This window comes from Chironomus tepperi, unplaced genomic scaffold, assembly GCF_022539635.2.
Source record: "Chironomus tepperi strain 1889 unplaced genomic scaffold, CSIRO-AGI_Ctep_v1 contig_445, whole genome shotgun sequence".
In the NCBI taxonomy this organism is placed as follows: domain Eukaryota; kingdom Metazoa; phylum Arthropoda; class Insecta; order Diptera; family Chironomidae; genus Chironomus; species Chironomus tepperi.
Window position 1 is genome coordinate 4,609,651 of NW_027226567.1, and position 22,612 is coordinate 4,632,262.

At 31.7% G+C, this 22,612-nt stretch overlaps 2 protein-coding genes across 18 annotated transcripts in view; one reads left to right on the forward strand and one right to left on the reverse strand.

The window, feature by feature from the left end:
* rg (A kinase anchor protein rugose) overlaps window positions 1-22,612 on the reverse strand; it is a 111,673-nt gene that overhangs the window by 32,897 nt on the left and 56,164 nt on the right. For 10 of the 17 annotated variants that reach the window (XR_011545123.1, XR_011545124.1, XM_070649982.1 and 7 more), the window contains 5 exons: window positions 13,785-13,931; window positions 10,711-10,911; window positions 8,449-8,589; window positions 6,864-7,214; window positions 3,053-3,305 (listed from right to left, as the gene is read on the reverse strand). Coding sequence is in view for 15 of the 17 variants with exons in the window: in XM_070649982.1 (XP_070506083.1) it covers window positions 3,053-3,305; window positions 6,864-7,214; window positions 8,449-8,589; window positions 10,711-10,911; window positions 13,785-13,931 (1,093 nt within the window). In the remaining 2 variants the exon portion in view is untranslated. The remainder of the gene's footprint in view (window positions 1-3,052; window positions 3,306-6,863; window positions 7,215-8,448; window positions 8,590-10,710; window positions 10,912-13,784; window positions 13,932-22,612) is intronic. The other 7 variants (XM_070649990.1, XM_070649993.1, XM_070649985.1 and 4 more) reach the window with 3 other exon arrangements.
* Window positions 15,778-18,377, forward strand: LOC139098355 (uncharacterized). Its single transcript, XM_070650529.1, has 2 exons — window positions 15,778-16,165; window positions 16,226-18,377. Exon 2 carries the CDS (start codon window positions 16,423-16,425, stop codon window positions 18,238-18,240), a length of 1,818 nt encoding a protein of 605 aa, XP_070506630.1. The 5' UTR covers window positions 15,778-16,165; window positions 16,226-16,422; the 3' UTR covers window positions 18,241-18,377.

A 22,612-nucleotide genomic window follows, 5' to 3' on the forward strand; every position in this document is an offset into this window, starting at 1 on the left:
TAGCGAGCATAATGCGATCTTCGGATGAGTTAAAGATCCTCAGATAATCTTTTGCAGCTCCTACAATGCCAATTTGTTCCACAATTCCAAAAACTTTTAAAAACTCTGTGATTATTACAACTTTAAATTCAAACTTCCTTCATTTTATCTACAAACATTAAATTTGTCAAACAAACTTTTCCTCCAGCTTTCTCCATTATCCTTGCAACCTCCTCTTAATTCCAATTTATTAAAATTCATCCTCACAAAGACCAAAAAGTCAAAGAAATATCACCATACACATTTCAGCTTCTTCCGTTTTTCATTCCAATTTAATAATAAAAATATGATTTCATTTCCAAAAATTAAATTATATTAAATTAAATTTCATTAAAGTTTCAAATCAAAAGCGCATTATTTCCGGTTTGTAGGTTAGAGACAAACTCGATATCAAATCAGTGCCAATTTAATTTTGAGAGATACTTTCTCTTTTTTTCATCTTTTCTCAATTTTTATATACTTTATTTTTTATGTATTAAATATTGCCACTACTCAAACATCCTTTTTACTGCTACGTTCTACAAATCTACAGTTCATCCACCCACGAGTGAGAGAAGGAGGAAAATAAGCAGAACACTCAATTCAATATTGGCATAGCATGATGATGAGTGAATTGAAACAGGAAAGTATTCGTTAAAATGAAGCAATATCCTGGTTTTTTGAGCAGTGAAGAGTATGGGCTGCTTAATGTAATATGAAGGAAGATTGAAAATGGTTTAATATAAAAATGTAGTAAATTAAAGTCTCTCACTGACCGTTAAGGAGATAAAGGTGAATTAAAAAAATACTTTTGAGTGGAAAATTGAATTTTTTTGGTAAATAATTTTAGTTTTTGAGGGATATTAATGGACGTTAGGAAGTGCTAGATAATGTTTGAATGGAGAATTGCATTAATGCTCTCAACTTGAAGTCGGTTGGAATTGCAGTAATTTGATAGACCATTTAGTCTAGCAATGGCTTCAAAACCAGTCGATGCAACTCATTGCTTACAAATGTAGTTTATTGAATATAGTCATGGATGGAAGGAGGGATTGCTAGTATAGGTTCATGAAACAGAATCAAGAATTAGATACTCCGCTATTCGCAATTTTCATAGTTCTTGTTGTTCGCAGGCCGTACAGATCAATTGTGATACAAGGCCTCCTTTTATTTGCATCGGAAGCTAGCTCTAAAGCTGACATTTGCATGCCAATTGCATTACCGACACTATCGTCAGTGTCGACACAAAACGATAATTCAATATAAAATCCAGTTCCATGTTAACGCGAGTATAGGTGCCGAATTCGATTAAAATCTGATACTATGTCAGAGCCACGCGGGCCTGGTGCCGGATTTTGAATATTTTATTCGACTTGAGCTTTTCAGGTCAATTTTTAAAAGTGATCTGAATTTTCTAATTATCCAAATTTCAACCTCAAGGAAGGTCTTCCCCTATCAACTCTAGCAGCATTTGCAATCCAAAATTAAATTCACAAAGTAATACAACCGCTGCTTTTGCAACCATCCAAATCAGATTAAAATCCACTTAAAAATAGCCAACACCATCCATTGTATCAAATTCATCATTTCTATAGAAAATTTTTCCATCCTTCCGTTCTCAATTTCCATCGACAACACGTTTTTGAGCTTTAAAACTTTATCGCAAAAAATAATAATAATAAAAAGGTTGAAGAAAGAAGCACAAAAGTTATGGAAACTCTGCTATCGGCGTTGATTCATTCAATATTACGAGAAAAAAAGTATGAGAATAAGGAAGAGATGTGGATGGAGGGAAAAAAATATGCAAAGATTTAATATTGTAAGTTGATTTAGGAAGACAATTGTTGGAAAATTCAATTTACACGGTTTGGATTCATAAATAATAATTTACTGAGCGTGCTGTTTGCCTTAAATTTTTTTTTACTCAACTTCTAAAGTAACTCAAATAAAAACTAGCTGATTGAGTTTATTAGATGTAAATAAAAGTTTCATAATATTTTCAAGGAATTGATTGAAGTTTACACGAGCATGATAAATTGAGGTACAACAAATTTTTGCGAGGATTTTTTCTAAAGGTTTCGATTTAAAATGTTCATTTTTGACCTTTTACAAAATATTATTCATAAGTGTGATGCTGAAGATTTTGTGGAATGTTTTGAAATTTATGTTTATCGACCTTTAACCGATGTTTTTTTTTTCGAGATCATAAAACTGAGGATTTTATCAAGATTTTATAAATTCTTAAATTATTGAAGAATTTGGTTCTATTGAACCCAACACCCCCCTCCCCCTTGATCATTTAGGATTCTCATTTCTTCAATACGAGCACAATACTCGGTTGATCGACCCAAAATCCAGCTTCAAGCCGACATGAATCTGACATAGTGCCAAAAATAAGACAAGGCACTCCAACTTGCGGCTTCATTTTTGATTGATTAAACGATTTGTGCTATTTGGCTTAATGTCTTACTAGGACTCAGCAGAGCTCGAAATAGACTCGAATTTCATATGGTGTCGAGGCTACTTGAGTCGACCTTTCTATTCAAAATCAGAGTCAACTTCGAGCTCTAGGATTCAGCCAAGAATTGCAGGTCTGCATTTTGTGTATTTTATATCCACAGACCTGCAGTTTTTGGCTGTACCTCATAGTTCGTCCAAGTTTGCTAGCTTGCCTTTTTGTCTGCAAGCCTTCAACTTCGAACTTGCTTCGAAAGAATCCTGTATCATCCTCTAAACATCCCCAAATTCCATAATTCATCCCGAACAATATTTCAATTAAAAGCTTCAACATTTCATCCCTTAAAATCCACCAGATGAGAGCTAAGACCATCTCTCTAAATTAATTAAGATTCATGTTGAAATTCTTCAATATCATAGACTTATCCCATGCCTTCAATGCAATAAATTATTTTACCATCATAGCTTAAATGTATCAAAATATGAAGCATAAATTTCTCAATAATCTCTTCTAGATTCCACAAAATCTTCAACTTTATACCTAAGAATCTTAAATAAAAATGATTAAATAACTCACCTAATCCTTTCGGTGTAATACCACTCTTAGCGCGTGGATTCACGACCCAATAATAATATTTGAGCGTATGAACGGTTTGTAAAACAGTACTAACACGACGTACGTTGCTATAAATCTGTGTATCACTTAAAAATTCAGTTGCTAAGTAGGAATAAAGGCGTGCTTGAACATTTGCTGGTGTATAGATCCATAATGCTGGATTGAAGAGAACATGATCGAGCAACTGCCATGTTAAGAATGAGAAACAAAATAACTTCATATTAATCGTTGATTATATGTCTGTCCTGCTACAAGCCTGATTTTTGTTTTATTTTATTTTTGGTTGTCAATTTGTTTTTTTTAAGGATTAAAAAAATTATTTTGACAAATTTAAAAAAGAATTTTTTAAAAAAATGACACAGGCATGCAGCAAGAATAAAAATTCAAATATGCAAAAATATAACTATCATAACAAGACATTGAGGTTGTTCTAGAAAGAATAATTTCATTCCAGAAAGTATTGAGATGCAGGTTTTACTGACAGAAATGTTAATGAGAGAAATTTAAACTCTTTTTCAAAAATTAAATTTAAGAAGATTCAAATATGAAAATTCTTAAATGTAAATTCAATTTAAATTTTAAATTCAAAACATTTAACTTTGAAAAAAGAATTTTAAACACAATTCAAATTTATTAAATTTAAATTTCAAACTTTTAACATTTAAATCTCAAATTTATAAAATTCAAATTTCTAACAAATTTATAAAATTTAAATTACAAATTTCAAATTAAAAAGGTTTAAATCCAAATTTGAAATATTCAATTTAAATTTTCGATAGTTTCTCAAAAGTTAGAAAATTCAAAATTTTAACTATTAATCAAATTTGAAACGTGAATTTTTAGATTTAAAAATTTAAATCTCGAGATCAAAAACTTAAATTTCGAAATAAAATTTTCAAAATTTCAATTCTTTTCTCTTCTAATAATAAATTAAATTGAAAAGAAATTTAAATTTCTTCATCATACATTCTGTCAGCTTCAATAAGAAAATATTAAACTTTTTTTAAAATATTTGTTTCATGCTTTGATAATTTAACAACAAAATCAAATTAAATTTCTTCAAAATAAAACATCGCAAGAAGAAATTTGACAAAAAAGAAGATCAAATACGCAACCGTTTAAGCTTCAAACTTCCATAAAAGTATTTCATACATTTTTAATTTTCAAAAAGAAATTTTGAGGCGAAAATTTTTTCCTTTTAATTTACGAGAAAGTTTAAAAAAAATTCTTTTTTCACATTTTTTCTTCATCTTTTTAGCTTTTCAAATGCCTTTTGTGTGTGATTATAAATTCATGTAGCACAAAAATAATAATAATAAAAAGATTTACAAATTCTTCTTAAATTAATAATGCAAATTGTTGGCTTTATATAAATTGTTTTACAGCAGAAAACCACCTGAAACCGTGATTAAAATTTAATAAATAATAATGCAGCGATGGCGGCTTCTCTTGAGTATTGTTAATGTCGACGTAATGAATTGCTGTATTTACTTGTTTTTTTTTTGTGCCCTTGTTATTAAAGGATCTGAATGAATGCTGTGGGGAATGTTTTTGTAAGAATGGAATTTGAGTGGATGTTTAAGTTAAGAGTGTAACATGGAGATTAAGATTAAATAGGGCAATGCTTATTTGAATTGAATGAAATTTTGGATGTTTTGGAATTTTATGTCAATTTTGAGATTTAATTCAGTTTTGATATTTTGCGTTTGACTTTAATAAATGGAAATCTTGCAAATGCAAGGTTTTTAAAGAAAGAAAGTGAATTCAACCTTTGCAAAAACGTGTTTGTTGCTTTAAATGGATTATTAAGGATGATTTAAAATTGAAATATTCTAAATCTTTAAATTACAAATGTTATCAAACAATTAAGCCTGAATTTTACAACCAAACTCATTTAAATTCTAAAAAATAAGCTTTTTTTCTTCTTTAATTTTTAAAAATTCTCTCCATTACAATTTACCATAAATTACGTATTACTCCAAACCATAGACAAAAAACTACAATTGAAACTTTTTTTGCCATTCCATCGCAACATTCATAAAACAATATACACACGAAAATGCATCTGAGACAGACAAAATATGAACAAAAAATGTAAAATAATTTATTCCATTTAAATAATTTTTTCTTTCTTTCTCGTAAATTGTCAAGCATTTTTCCCCAGCCAAAATGCATACAGAAACGTAAAATTGTAAAATTGCAAAGCTCTTTCATGTAACAAATGAGGAACAACAATAAAAAAAATGAATTTCCTCTCATATTTGTTACTTATTTGAGTAATAAATACACTTAAAAATTTCCATGTTTTAAAACACATGTTTGTTCACTTTTTCACCAAAATGAATAGAAATATAAAAAATACGAATGCATATGGAAAATATAATATTTTTAATAAATTTTATCATGCAAACGAGATAAAAAAAAGTTTTTTTATTCATTTCAACCACTAAAAACAGTATTCAAACACAGAACTAATTTCCTTAATTGGAAATTTTACTCAAATTGAAATTAAAAAGTTTTTTTTAATATATTAAAAAAATATCATTTGGATATGAATAAAAAATATTAATTGTATTCAAATAGTACGTTTATAGGAATATATAAAATAACATGAAATTAGAAAATTGGTTTAATTAAAACCACTATCGTTAAACAGTTATAATCATAATAACTTGAGGAAGAAAATTTAATATTCTTTTTTTGTGAAACTTTTCATTTTTTGTGAAGTTTGTGTGGGTTAATAAAGAAAATTGTAGATTTAAATCGTTTATTGTAATTGATATTGCTTTTGTTCAGTTTAATGGAAGAATAGAGAAACTTGGAGTCAATGAAAACTTTTTTAGAAGCAAATGGTATGCAAATAGCAGATAGTTTGTATAGTTCTCTTTCAATTTGCATAAATGGGAAAAAAGCACCATAATGACTCAGTCCTGGTTACATTTATTAATACTTAATGGAACACAGAATTGGTTTGGCCTTGGAAGAGTGCAATATCTTATTAATAGTCTTAATGTAGACTGTGGACCAGACAAAACGTTGAGAATCTTCACTCCATAAGTTGAAAAAGGTGTCTCAAACGAAATCCGAACTGCTGAGGAGATTCTCTACATTTCGGATTCCACGGCTTCAATTGGCTCCAAATAGCAGTTACTTTACTTAAGTTAGTCCATCAAAAACTCGTCGCTAAAATTTGAAACAAATTCCAATTTTTGTCCTTAATAAGGATTCTTAGAAGCTGAACCAAAATGCGTAGGACAAGGTCTGGAAACTCCTAAATATATTCAAATGTACTCTCAAATTTGTATGGAATTTTCGCTATATTCTGGATTTTCAAGCCTTAGTGCAGTCATAATGGGCTTATAACAGACGTCATAATACCATTACGACGACAACGCGACTTGCCATCAAAGCAGCAACATCAAATAGCTCTATTAACAATGTTGTAGAACTATGACTATCATTATAAGCAATTAAGTCCTTCTTTAAACCAGATTCGCGTCTCTTCAATTAATCTTGTACCTAGACAAAATCCACAAACTTCACAAAATTCAAATTAAAATGAATCCGATCAATATCATAAATAGAAAGAATTACATAAGAACTAAACACAGTTCCTTAGTCAAGAGGAAGACTTTTTTCATTCACTAATGACTAAATTTGTTACTTCCATGTCATTATTTATGTAGATTCACTAAGAATATATCTTTAATTATATTCTATAAATTCTCAATATTAAAACACAAAAAAGATTCTCAGACACCAAAATACATACCTGTTTGAGCAAGAGATCACTATTTGCTGATAAGCACGTGACTAGATATTTTGTCAAACTTAAAAATGATCCAAGTACATCAGGTGTTAAATGATCCCGTGATGATCGTTGTAACATGAATGAAATCACCAGAAATCCACGATTTTGTATCATATGCTGTTGTACTGTCTGCGATGTCTCAACAAGCTCACATATAAATCCTAACAGCTTTGCACATAATGTCGGATCTTTTTTGACATCGATGCCCTCATATGGCATATCAAGTTGTGAAAAGAGTGGAAATAGCACTTGAATACCACCGATGGAATTTAATGTTGAGTGTATGGAATGTGTTACCACAGCTTTAACATCCTGTCATAATGTACACAAAAAAAATATATATGAGAATAATGTATGATGGTAGATATAAGGATGCAGAAGACAATAGTGGGGAGAATAAAAAAAAATATTAAAGTGTTGATGAAAAGGAAATTTAAGATGACATGAGATTGCTTTAAGCTTCATCTCTACTTTATCATAATCACTCGAGAGATGTCAAGTGTTAGTTTTAGTAAAAGTGATAAAATATTTGAGATGTGAATTAAGGATGAGATACTTTTGAAGTGTTTAAATGTCAATAAACCATAAATGAAGGGTTGGCTTGGTATTCTGCTTGGAATTTTTAAAGCTTTTAATGTATTAAGAATCTGTTAATGTGATTCTGAATAGAAGTGACTGCGATTAGTCGACGAAAGTTCAGTTTGTGCAACTTGTCATGGCTTGTCCAGCTTGTAACTAATCCCAAACAGCACAAATTGATCGAAAATTCTATTCCAGACCGACGTGGCTCTGACTTAATACTAGATTCGTTTTAAATACAGTATCACACCGGTTTGGTACTGATTTTAGAATCAATTGACAGACTTGTGCTATTTAGGATTCGACTAATAACGGGCTATTCAATTTAAAGATTCTCGAGACCGAAACCAAGACTTTCTGGACTCAGTCAAGAGAGTTTTCGAGATTTCCAACAATATCCTTTAAGCGTCGGTCTTGGTTTAAGACTCAGCTCCAGTCAGGATCTCAAAAAATCGTCGAAACAGAGAATTCAGGAAGTAGATATTTAACTCTGGAGCAATCTAATGCAGAAGATTCATCTTTTGGTTCAAATATTAAAAAAAATCGATTGAATTTAATACTTTGAAACAGATTATTGACTAAAAGCTTTATTTGCAGGAATGAAGTCAACTGATCTATCCAGAAGTGTAGTTATCTGGTCATATCCAACCAAAAAATTAAGGTCAACCCAATTAAATCCCAGAATACAAGTCCAATTCATTAGCTGAGCAAAGCCTAATCATATATCTTCATTAAGATGATACACTACAAATCCACTACAATGAACAATGTCCTTAATTCATAAAATAAGATACAAGATCCATTCCGGATAGTTCACACCATCCATTAACGCCTTTAGCCACATGTTCTCAAATTGAAAATAAATTAAAAATTCTCAACATTACAAAATGTGTATTTCATCTTTATGTCGTATCCCACAAAAACCAAAAAACGTATCATGATTATGAATAATTGAGTAGGAACTTACCTGCAACATTAATGCATGAGGCGTATGCACAAAGTATGATACATTTCCCTTAGGTGCCGATTGTAGACACAATTGACCATCAGTTGCAACAGGATTATACATAAATACAATAGCATTCGATAGTTTACCATCGTACAGCACCTGTATGAATCATCCATCGATGTGAATAAAGAGAAAGAAAAATTGATAAAAAATGTTAATTTAAGAGATGAAAAGTTTTTTTCGTCACATAACATGCTTAGAATTGCTAAGTAAGGATTTTAATTTTGCAATAAATTTTTGCAGGCTATGTGTTATGTGTGAGATTGCATATTGATTGAGGGGGTAGATTGGAGTCTCCAATGAGATATGCTAAATTGTAGCTTCAATTATGGCTGATATCAGAGAAAAGGGTTGAATGAGGTTTTGACACCTAAACACACAATTTCTTCATGATACAGCCTTTGCTAGTGCATGAATCAATTCGAAGACGATGAAAATTGATGTGGAGAAATTTAAATAAGCTTTTATCAAGATCAAAATTACTAAATCATCAAAAAAAATTTACTCCATTTTACATTCAAATGCACACAAATTGGACAAAATAAAATTCTTTACAACACATAGAATAGAAAATAATTGAAAAGCCTTTTTTTGGGGGGATCAAATAAATTTTATAATTTTGATGTATATTCTGATGAGCACATATCACCCTTTCAGCAAATTTTCCAATTGATGAACACATTAAATCTCCATTGAGGATTAAAATTTAATTTTCGAAAATTGACCAAAATTATTTTTGTTGCTTTAATTTGAAATTTTACTTTATTGAAGTGGTTTTAAAATGGTTGATTCAATTATTAAAGTTAGGGATTGTTCACTTATTACGTTCTTGCCTGGAACTTCTGGGTGTGAACAGACTAGCGTATTCAGGATTGATGAGAGCCAGGAAGAATTTACACGATTGAAATTTCGAGATTTTCGAAGTTCAATTTTGAAAAAAGAACGTTATTCTGTAACATTATAAGTGAACAGGCCCCCTACCCAAGCGACAAAAATGAAGAAGCTTCGTGAAGATGCTCGGGCTACTAGCTTAATGAATCGATTAGCTGACTTGTGCAATTCGGGTCCAAAATAAAAAATTTATTAAAACTTGATTAAAGCATACAAATTCAAACAAATAAAAGAAATCTCAAAAAATCATATCCACAAACAAATTAAAGTAAACAAGCTAGCAATAATCGCAAATTTATACACAAACAATCAAAAAAGATTTTAACTTTATAATTTTTTACCTTAATACGAAAAAAGTTTAACTTAATAATGAAATAAAATTCTATACATAAATTCCTCATACTATGCACAACACAGACTTGCTTACAAAACGTGACTTTAATCATTTTTAAAGGCTTTCAATTTACTTGATCGACATAATCAAACTTTACACTTTGAAAATTCTTTTAAAAAACTATTTAAGAAGTTTTAAAAAAAAAGTCCTTAATGGAATGAGGAAGTTGAGGAAACTTATTTAAGGGTAAAAAGTAGGTGAGGAAGTAAACGAACTTATGAAAAAGAATATTCAGTTAAAATAATTCTTTCAGGAAAGAGGAATGAAATGGAAAAAAATTTTAAATGAATTAAATAAGTCAGAAACTTAATTTTGTTCGGAAAGAAAAAATAATGGAAATGAAAAAGATTTTAATAAAATGTTACGAATCATTACACTGAATACACATAGAGTTTGTTAGAGGTTCCAATTTTCAAGATTTGATTGTGAAATTAAGTTGAAATTTTGTGAAAATTAAGGATTTTAATTGAAAAATTTTGGTTATGTAAATTTTTACGTTTTACGTTACTTAAATTTGTAAGTTTTACGTTGAGTTGCCTAAATTTGTACGTTTTACGTTGCATAAATTTGTACGATTTACGTTCCCTAAATTTATACGTTTTACGTAACCTAATACAACTTTTACGTACGTCTAACCTTCAAATTACATAATTAAGCTATTATTATCAACAAATTCGATTTCTCAAGCTACAATAACCTCAAAAACTTCAACAAAAACAATCTTGGAACCTTTAAATTTACATTACACAGTACATTAAGTTTCAAAACAATGCAAACTTTTTAATGGAAAAGAAAGGTGAAATACGTAAAGAAAAACCAGGACTCAAATTGGAAAAGTAACAAAAACAGAAGTAAAGGTAAAAAAAGGGAAAGTAAAATAAAAATAAGAATAAAAAAATATAAAATAAAATAAAAAAATAAACTGGCATGCTTACGGATGCAATATTAAAATCGTCGCAAACTAAATTAAAATTGCTATCATTGGCGTTGATTGTATTGTTCCTAGCATCATCATTTCCATCTTGCGATGTTCTCTGTTCAACAATTTTATTTAAGGCTGTTGATGGAGTGAAACTCACCCTTTTATGATTATCTGGTAGATTCAAATAGCATTCATTATCGAAACGGAATTGTGACTGTAAAAGAAAGGAAGAAAGAATGTGTCAAAAATATGAGATTATGAAATATTAAAAAGTTCATCTTTCCGAAATGTTGACATAATATATGTGGAAATGTTATGGTATCTTGAAGGAAATCAAATTTACTTTCTGCACTGTGAGAGCTTTTTTCTTAATTTTGTATCCTTGCGAATGATTTTGAGTGGATTATAGTCAAGTTTAATCTGAAAGTCATTCAGAGTTAAATGAATTGAAATTTCATGAATTGAAAAAAATCATTAAGTTCAAGTGTTCGAATCCTTATAAAATGAACAAATTAAGATTTATGAGACCCCCTATTTTTCAGCTTTTTTTGCTTTTTAATTCTAAATTCAGGTAATTTTTACAATATTAGATCTTTTAGGCACAGCTATTTCAGATGTATAGCTTTAGAGTCTTCTCAGAAAGAGTGAATCCAGTTCTCGTGTCAGCCTGCGTTGCAATTATTCAGGGGGTTACAATATGTTCAGATCCAAACCGTTCTCACAATTCACATTGGCTAATTATTAGTTCTAGCCATTAAACTGATAAATTTTAGAATCCAAATTATCTAAACGAGTGCTACGCACCTTAGTGGTAAGCTTGAACCAAAACCACGAACTGTAAATGGTTCATGGCATTTTCAAAAATTTTTGACGGCACACAGGTTACCCACCAACGATCTAAACTTTCAAAACAAGCTAATGATGTGATTCGAACCAGAGAGTTCCAATTCAACACCAAATTTCGTGTCCTATATTTTTCAAAATGAGCTCTTTTGCTTCTTTAAAGGCTCTAAAAAACAATTGAAAACAACTACTGTTCCTCATTCACAAATTTTCAATTTCCTCCAAACTTTTTCTTAGCACACAAAAAAAAAACCTATTTAAATCCGACAAAATCACTCTAAGAACTTCCGTCTCTTCGTCTCTTATTTTTTTCCCACAGTTTTTTTTTTAATTTATATTTATATCATTTTCAGTCCTAATATTAAAAGTGTCAGAAACAAACAAGAAAGTCAGAAGTTGAAAAAAACAGCAACAAGGAATGAGAAGAAGTAAAAAAAAGAGAGAGCAAATATCGCCGTCAGCTATAAAACTGTTTCTATTCTTCCTCTATATATCCCCCCTATCTCATATCGTATTCTGTATGGGGCACACGAGTATGGATGAGAAATAAAAACATGAAAATAAATTTTCTTTTTCCTGCTGCTTGTGCATAAGAGCAGAAAAACTTAGGAATGATGATGATGATGACGATGGTTGAGCTAAAGCGACCTTCTTGTTTTTTTTATATATTATTATGTATTACTATTACTACTGCCACAACTAGATTTTCCTTTTTTAGTGCATTTTCCTAATAGGATAAGACGGTAGTATGTACACTTTGTCTGTCAGTCCATCTGTCCGTTTGCCTGTCTGTTCGTCCGTCTGTATGTACGTCCATCTGTCTGTACGTCCGTCTACTTGTACGTCCGTCTGTCTGTACGTCTGTCTGTATGTCCGTCTGTCTGTACGTCTGTCTGTCTGTACGTCTGTCTGCCTGTACGTCCGTCTGTCTGTCTGTATGTCCGTCTGCTTGAACGTCTGTCTGTCTGTCTGTCTGCCGCCGAACTAGTCCTCCAGTATGAGCTTTTATGACAAAGAACTGTGATTTTTAACCATGATTTTTAATTTTGTGACTGTTTGCGAAAAAAATGCGCATCCATCGGTCACGAATGACTACGTCAACTCTAGTTTTTACTTGGAAGATAAATGACATCCTTTATTTTTTTCCATATCTATCCTTGTGCATTTTTCTGTTCTTAGATAATTCCATCTTCTTCTTCTTCTTTTTTGTTGTTGCTCTTTGTTGTTTTGAACTCGGCATTATGAAGCAAAAATAATAAGTGGGAAGTACCATTATGTACGATGAATGTGCTTTATTTTGTGTATGGTTGCTGTACTATTTACAAAGACATTTATTGTGACAGAAACAACTTCTTTGTTTTGACATTGCCTTAATGTAGTTTTGTTTTCTTTTTTCCATTCCCTCTTTTTTTGTACTGATGCCACTGACGCTCTGTTGTGTGTGGCATAGAAGAATGAAAAGTTTAACATCCCGTTTGAGCTCTCTTTGCCACCACTGCTGCAAGTCGTGTACACGTTTTTTGTAATATAATCATCATGTCATTTAAAACGTTTAGGGTATGGGCAATGTGGAGTGTTGGTCCATTAAATGTGAATTATTCTATCGCATTTATTAAAAAGTTACTTTTTTTGCTGTCGTCAGTTTGTAAGATTTTTTTGTTCGTGGGAGAATTTAAATGTTGTTTTTCTCGTTTTTTGTTACCATGATGTGATTTATATAGTTTTGAGAGTTGCTTAGAAGAATTAGTAATTGAGAGATTAGGAATTGAATAGTTTAAGCATCGAGTGCTATTTAGTTTGAATAAAAATGTAAATGTCATTCTCTGGAACACAAATTGCATGGCTATGGGTCAATCTACAACAGTATGTCATTCTATTGAGTCTTGAACCAACAGTTGCTTTAAAGTCAACTGCATGTCTGCTGTAAGCTTGTAATTTCATTTCAAGTGACACTAATGTCAAGCTTAAAACTAGATATACCATCAACTAGTCACAGCATGCTCCAGTTTTGTGAAATTCAGTCATAACTTAAAGATACAACTTTTGACTATTGAAACTACTTGAAATATTGACATCAAATCCCTTTTGCTTCCAAATTTCTCTAGAATTTACAATTAAATTGACCAAATAACTCAACATCTTGCAACTCCATATTCCAAACTACTCTAAATCTTCCAATAACCCTTCAAGATACCATCAACATTCCAAAAAACTATTCAAAATATTCAATAAAATTCAACTTACCTTATAACCAGGACCAAGTCGATGCATGGCACAAATTTGTTGTGTTGTTAGTGATTCACTGAATAAATAAATTGCTGCCATTTGACCACAGAAAACTCGTTCCTCATCTAGCTCTGGCGTTGCTCCAATATAGCACTTATCAAATGGCTTTTGTTGCAAAAATAGAAGGAAGAATAAAAATATGAAAGATGAGAGAATATTAATTAAAAGTAATTAAAGAATTTTTTTTTTATAAATGTACGAGTATCGCTTGGGGAATAAAAAGGCAAATGTTCATTTAATGTTTTGGATGGTCGTTTGAGAATGATGTTAAGATTTATTTAAAGAAGGTGACAATATATTAGACAAAGAAGTTGCTCATGAGTATGCTGATATAGATTAGCATGGAATCTACAACAGTTAGCTTTCAGCATGTCAATAGCAAGTGTTAGCCACAATATTAGCAGCTCCAAGACTCAAGAGTTGATTGTAGAAGCTTTAAAAAACTAGAACTTCGGAATTTGAAAATTTAAAATTCAGTCTCAGCTTCTAAAAGCCATTGTAAGGTGCAGCAGCTTGTGTAACACCCAAACAGCATACTGTGTTTAACGGGGTATTGTTACGTCGAGAAGATTGTTAAGACGAGAAGTTGCCTTAGTGACACAGAGAAGGCGGATTTCAACCCAATCTTGCGTCGAACAATGCAATTCGCCGCTCGGGACATCCCAAAACAATACCAGAATTCCAAAAAATCCAATTTCCTCTAAACATTATCCATGAACAATCTCCAACCACTGTCATAAGTTCCATCATTGTCGACAACATCAATAGAACATAATTTCATTTACCATAGAGAATTATGCCCTCAGTCTTCATCGCTATTTTGGTTCCTTTTGTTCTTAATTTACAATATTACTAGCGCTTATAAAGTAAGGCTTTTTTTCTTCATCATTGTCTATTAATGACGACGAATAATGAGAATAAAAGGCACGAGAAGAAAAAGTCAAAAAGGCATGAAAAATATTTTCCATTTAATGAGTTTAAGAGAGATGCTTTTTCATTCTCGACTCTTCTTGCCTTTCTACGTCATAAAAAAACATTTCTTATTTCTACTTTTGTGCCTTCTTTATTTAGGAAAAAAGCATTTGACTAAATGTTTGGCCTCTGGGGAACGATGTAAAATAATAGATGAGAAGAGGAACTTTGATTTCATCTCTTTTTTTTCTGTTTTTCACTCCCCTGTGTAAATTTTAGCGTAAATAGGAAATGAGATTGTTTTTCGTTGTGACTGAGTGACTACATGAATGATAAAGTCACTGATTTACAGGTTGATAAGTGAACTTTTGTTGGATTTTGTCTTCGAGACATTTAAGATTGTGATTTTGGGTGAATGTTGGGCAGGTGATGTCAAGTGATAAAGTCAGTAAGTCATGTGAAGTTAAATGACAGGATTATTATCATATTTTTATCTTAAATGATGTAAAAATCAGAATTACAGCAACTAGCTGCTTTATCTTTACATCCAACAGATATGACCTCATTTATCCACAAATGAAGATGCTTCATCCACCACAAAATCCCACAGCAACTCCTAACTTTTCATCTCGTTTAAAACTTTCTTATTTCCACCTCGATTTCTAGTTGAATGTCTCAAATGTAATTTTATGAATCTAATCTATACCATAGCAGTCTTTTACGTTTCTTCATACATAAATCATGAGTCACACCGGATGTATTGTTACTTACATATTACATAAGTTCAAACCTTAAACGATTTTTTTTTTCTTACAATTTCTCATTCCTTTCAATTCCTTTTTGCTCATTTCAGTCCAATTTCTCGCATCGTCCCTTATGTCGTTTACAATTGACCTGCTTAGATAGTTATCTAACGATAGATTATTGAAGGATGGACATTGAAATTGGACACACATGTAGGAATATGTGGATATAAAATTTATATATTGAAGCGTCTAAAAACATAGAGATTTCTGAGAGGATCAAATTTTAACGATTTTGAAAATTTTGAATTTTCTTCTCATCATCTCAGTGTTCTTCGAAAAAAATTTGATTCAAAAGTTAAATTTAATAATTTTGTATTTAAGGATTAAATAATCACTTTAAGCATTAATAAGTGAAATTATTTTGGTAAATAAGTCATAATAGTTTGTTTTGTAATGGAGATTTAGTAACAAAATCTTTATTTAATGCAGGAATTGAGATTCAAAATTGGCACATTGAGATTTGAGATTCAGGGTAAAAGTAACCTGAAAGTTTCACAAGTAAGATCTCAAAACAAACAAATACCTGCATAAAGTCTAATAAATGTTATTTTTTTAGGTATTAGATAGGTTCTAAAAAAATAATTTGTAAACCTCTTGTTTATTGTTACTGGAAAACTTTAAGTAAGTGTAATATTAGAAATTTAAGGAAATTCATAAACTTATAATTTTTGTATCTTACAGAAAGAGGTTTTTACAATAGTTGAAGAATTCAAAATAAAGAATAAAGGCCTTCAATCAAAACATCGGGGCTTATTATTTTGTGCAATATTGAACCCAATAAATTAGTTTGTTTCGCTACAAAACACATCACTTCACCCAACGGGAGGCCGAGCTGGCGTCGAATTAAAATTTATTGCACAACTGGAACAAATTAAAAGATGATGAACAATAACAGAGATGTCATTGAATTTATCAGGGAGCCAAATCCAAAGATCCAGAGAAAACAATACAAATTTATGGTGCAAACTAAATATTTGTCAGAGCGTCAAATATTCTCTGAGGCATTTTTAAGAGGACTTGTATCAGGCGAAAGAGAAGAAGTGGTCACGAGAGAACAGAAGCAAATAATTGATAGCCAACTGCGTTGTGATTATGAGCACTGGATCAGAGGAGGAAACAATTTGTGTGATTTTACTCCAATTGTTATGAATCATCGTGCGACAGTCGATGAAATTTCAATTTTGATGACCGATATGATAGAGGAAGTCGATCGCATGCAAGTATCACGGGCAAGTCCATATGCCATTGGTGTTCAGTTAGAATTCGGAGCAAATTGCATGAAAAGAACAGTAGTGACAAATCCAGATGAATGGGATTTAGTGCAGGAAATCGTTGATACAATAAATACAAAATATGCCGAAGTTTGTAATCAAATTGAGAACAGTCGTCAACAAAATACACCATTGAACAATACATTTCCTGTAGGATTTCAAACACCTGGACCAAATTTTCATTCAAATCAACCGAATGTTTTTCCACAATATTTTGTCCCACAATATTTTCCACCTGCGTCAACACCATTCTTAAATCAACAAACTCCTATGTTTCCAATGCAACAACAGTACGCACCTAGAACTTTCCAGAATGTTTACAATGGTCAAGTTCCTGTCAACAACAATAATATACCTGAGAATGTACAACAAGATGTTTCATACAATATAAATAATGCAAATTTGAGACAACAAGTTAATTTGGGATCAAACATTCCGCAGCATGGACCACAATTGGATAGAAATCGAAATTGGTCTCCACAAGTATCTCTATTAAATGGCAGAAATGAGTCATCGTTAGTAGGACCACATAAAGTTAGTGCAACAATCATAAGCATTATCGGAAAAAATGTTTATGAGCCCCATATGGATGCTTTGGATAAGATCGAAATGTGGGAAGGACAAGCAAAGAATTTGCAGCAACCAATTGATTATTTCCTGAGCTATATGGAAATACTTTTATCATCAGAGATGCAAAATTGGTGGCAGCTTCATCGTTCAAGAATCCATACATGGGAACAATTCCGTAAACAATTTCTTGAGGATTTTGGAGATCACAATAGAGTTATTAAAGCTGAACAAGCTATTGCTAGTTTAACTCAAGGTCCAGATGAAACATTCCAACAATTATATTTACGTTTCACGAAATTGATGAGCAGAGTGAAGCCAGTAAAATCCGAAGCTGATCAATTATACATTTTAAGGTCGTCACTTAAACCGGAATTAAGAACGGCATGCATGTCAGTGACTACGATGACAGACTTGAAGAAACTTTGTCAAGAATTTGAAGGCATGCAGTCAATGTATACGGCAAAAGAATCAAAACAAAGTAATCCAAAACCAAATAAAATATGCACGATTGATAATGCTTCACACATGGATGTAGATAGTGTTGATTTTTGGAATAATGAAATTATATGGAATGATATGATGGATGAAGAGGATCGTACGCTAGTAATAAATGAAAATCTGGATAAGCGAAAGACTGCAATGAATCAATCCTGGACAAAGGAACAAAAAAAAGAATGGCTTTCCAAACAAACTTGCTGGAATTGTGACTGCAAAGGACATCTACAAGGCCAATGTAACAAAAGCTGGACTCCTCATTGTGTAAAATGTGGAAACAAAAATGCAAGTAACAGCAAGGAATGCCCAAAGTGTTCGGGAAACATGAGACCTTCAGTGTCGGGAGGAGCAGGACAATGAAGGATGTTGATAAAGCTCCAATTACACAAACCATACTTACAATTGAAGACCGCACCATCCATCAACGAATATATTTGAATGTAGTAATTAACAATAGTAATTATAAAGCACTCCTTGACACAGGAGCAACAATTTCAGTTTGTGGGAAAAATTCGAAGAATATTTGGCAACATTTAGTGAACACGACAAATATCACTAAAAGTAATGTATTGGCAGCAAATGGACAGAGAATGGAATGTAGTGGAATCGTTAGACTACTCATCAAGCACAACAATGATCAGCACTGGATAAAATTTCTAGTCATACCTGAAGTTATTGAGCAAGTCATATTGGGAATGAATTTTTTTCATGCCTTTAATATGCATCTTGTGTATAAAGACCACATAACTGTTATTGACAATAATCCAAACAATAAGTTGGATGAAAATGAAATTGCGTTGACGGAACATCAAAAATTATTGTTGAAAGAAGCGATAAATTTATTTTTATTTTCATCAGACAAATTTGTGGGATGTCAGAAAATCATCAAGCATCATATTGATACAGGAAACAACAAACCAGTATGTCAGCGACTTTATCAATATAGTCCTGAAATAGAGGAGAAAATGAAAACTGAAGTAGAAAGGTGGATTCAGTTAGGATACATTGAACCGGCAAATACAGACTGGAGACATCCAATAGTACCTGTACCTAAGAAAAATGGAAAAATTCGACTATGTCTGGATGCTAGAAAGCTGAATAATATTACGAAACGTGATACATATATTTCACCTGATCTTAATAACATTTTCAGACGTTTTCCACAAGCAAGTTTCTTTTTTAGTGTCGATCTTACAGATGCCTTTATGCAAACTGAACTTACTGAGGAATCAAAAGAAAAGACTGCATTTGGAATTCCAGGAAAAGGAACGTTCCAATACAAACGAATGCCGTTCGGTTTAAAGAATTCAGCAGCAACGCAAAGTCGAGTAATGAATGCGATCATAGGAGAAGACCTTGAGCCGAAAGTTTTTCATTACCTAGACGATATTGTTATTGCAGCTGAAAGTTTTGATGAAATGTTGAGTTTAATAAAAGCTGTGGCACAGAGATTAGCCAGTCATGGATTAACTGTTAATCCAGATAAATTAGAAGGACCTTGTACGAAGATTAAATTCATTGGACGAAATTTTGACAGCAATGGACAACATCCAGATGAAGCTAAAGTTGATGCAATTAACAAATTACCAACACCCAAAACTGTGAGAGAAGTTCGTTCATTAGTGGGTACTGTAACCTGGTATGCTCACTTTATTAAAGATTTCTCAACACTTTTATCACCAATAACGTCGTTAATTAAAAAGAGGGCACAAAAGATACAATGGACAATGGAGGCAGATGAAGCTTTTAAACGAGTTAAGTCAATACTCACGTCTGAGCCGGTATTAAGAGCACCTGATTATACAAAAGCTTTCATTATACAATGTGATGCCAGTCAGTATGGCATAGGTGGAGTTCTCGCACAAGTTGATGAGGAAGGAAGAGAATATGTGATATCATATTATAGTCATAAACTCACAAAAGATGAACAAAAATATCACACATATGAGCGTGAATGTTTGGCTGTTTTAAAGTCATTGGATCATTTTAAACCTTATGTATATTTGCAGCCATTAGTAATAATGACCGATCATCATTCACTGACACAGACACTAAATTATAAAGGAAAATCGGGTCGATTATTAAGATGGTCATTACTTCTACAACCACATGCTCATCAAATTATTCACCGTGCTGGAACACAAATGGTTGTAGCAGATGCACTTTCAAGAGCATCAACTGAAACACAGGAAGTCGATGAGGATGATTTCGCTCATTATCGTATAGACTTGATAGCATCAGACATAACAGAAGCAATAGAACCTTTACCAGCTGATGAGATTCAAAACAATAACAATCTCATACAAAGTTTCGAAAATCTCAGAAAAAAAGTTTCTGAACGTCCAGACGCATATCAGGTATATAGAGTACAACATCATCGTCTCTTCTTTAAATCAGGCAATAGAAACACAATGAATGAAGACTGGAAGGAAGTTCCTCATCCGAGTCAAAGAAACAAAGCCATAGATTGGGCACATAATGATGTATTACATGGAGGAGTGGACAAAACGTTGGACAAAGTTCGTGAATTATTTCATTGGAAATCAATGAAAAACGATGTCAAGGATCGATTAAAGCAATGCATTAATTGTGCTCAAATAAAAGCACCAAATTATGTATCAAAAGGAATTATGCCGACATTCAGGATGCCTAAGGAAGTTGGCGAAGAAATTCAGATCGACTTTAAAGGCCCATTTCCAGCGACAATACAGCATAAGTATAGATTTATAATAGTAGTCCAAGAAGCTTTATCAAGATTTTTAATTGCTTCATGCATAAGTAAAGCGAATGTCCAGAATACAATTAGATTTCTTGAACGTAATGTTTTTGTTATATTTCCAAACATTAAGCGCATAAAACATGATCGTGGTTCACAATTTATGTCAGAAGCATTTAAAAATTTCTTGAGAGAAAGAAATATTGTATCAATTCCGACAGCTGCATATGCACCACACCAAAATCCAGTTGAGAGAGCAAATAGAGTCATTGGGGAGGCATTAACATTGTTTATGTTGAAACATCCAGAAAATCACACAAGCTGGAACCGATATGTCAACATAATTGTTTCAAGAATAAACAATCGCAAACATGATGCAACGAAATTAAGGCCTATTATTGTCGTATATGGAAGAGAACCTTCTGATGGCAACATGACACCAATGAATGATGAACAACATAAGGATATAATAAGACTAGCATATGAGAACAGTCGGCGAAGTTATGAAATTAGAAAGAAGGAATACAACAAACATGCTACCATAAGAGAATTTCAGCCTGCAACATGGGTACTAGCAAAGTATAGGACATTGTCCAGTGGGGCACATAACTGGATGAGTAAGCTGGCGGCAAAGTATCAACCAGTCAAAATCATACAGAAGTTAGGCCACAATACTTATGAAGTGGAAGACATTTTTAAGACCAGATCCATTGTTGATGTGAGAAGCATAAAGAATGTAATACCTGAATTAAGTGAAATTTTAAGATTAGGCTATGAAGTAAATGATGAAGAATTGTAATTATAGTATAAGAAATCAAATTGAACAGAATTAAGAGTCTTATGAAAAATTTTAGAAAAATTTTTCTTAATGAAGACGGGTATTGAAGCGTCTAAAAACATAGAGATTTCTGAGAGGATCAAATTTTAACGATTTTGAAAATTTTGAATTTTCTTCTCATCATCTCAGTGTTCTTCGAAAAAAAATTTGATTCAAAAGTTAAATTTAATAATTTTGTATTTAAGGATTAAATAATCACTTTAAGCATTAATAAGTGAAATTATTTTGGTAAATAAGTCATAATAGTTTGTTTTGTAATGGAGATTTAGTAACAAAATCTTTATTTAATGCAGGAATTGAGATTCAAAATTGGCACATTGAGATTTGAGATTCAGGGTAAAAGTAACCTGAAAGTTTCACAAGTAAGATCTCAAAACAAACAAATACCTGCATAAAGTCTAATAAATGTTATTTTTTTAGGTATTAGATAGGTTCTAAAAAAATAATTTGTAAACCTCTTGTTTATTGTTACTGGAAAACTTTAAGTAAGTGTAATATTAGAAATTTAAGGAAATTCATAAACTTATAATTTTTGTATCTTACAGAAAGAGGTTTTTACAATAGTTGAAGAATTCAAAATAAAGAATAAAGGCCTTCAATCAAAACATCGGGGCTTATTATTTTGTGCAATATTGAACCCAATAAATTAGTTTGTTTCGCTACAATATATATTGGAGAAAATTGAATCGATCCGAATTGTGATTTCTATTCTATTTTCTGATTTTTTTCTCTTTTTTCCGTATCTGATATTAGTTTTTCCTGCTTTTGAAGTTCAAATACATGTTAAATAACATTTCAATACACAATTCCCTTTTCGTTTTTTTGTAATAGCCATACTTAGATTTTATACTAGGAAATTGGACTCGTTTGGAAAATAAGGGATGAAATTTTGGGATTCTGTGAACAGTGTAGCATCAATATGCCATGTATATCTGGTCGTTAGATTGCCCTACAACGCCTGTGGATGGAAAGAGATCATGAGGAAGACAAAGGATTCCTGGATTAGATGTTTTGAAATTAACGCTCAAGTCCTTAATATTCCAAACTGGAAGAATTACTCAAATGATACTCCGCACGACTATGGGCCCACTTGCACCTCACCCAAGAAAGTAATTAGACAAGATAACCCTACGAATAGTACGAAGTATATAAGCATTTGGTTGACACTCATATGCATG

What these genes read in the sequence shown, in the direction of transcription:
- LOC139098355 (XM_070650529.1), top strand. Translation starts at nt 16,423, where the DNA reads ATGATGAACAATAACAGAGATGTCATTGAATTTATCAGGGAGCCAAAT.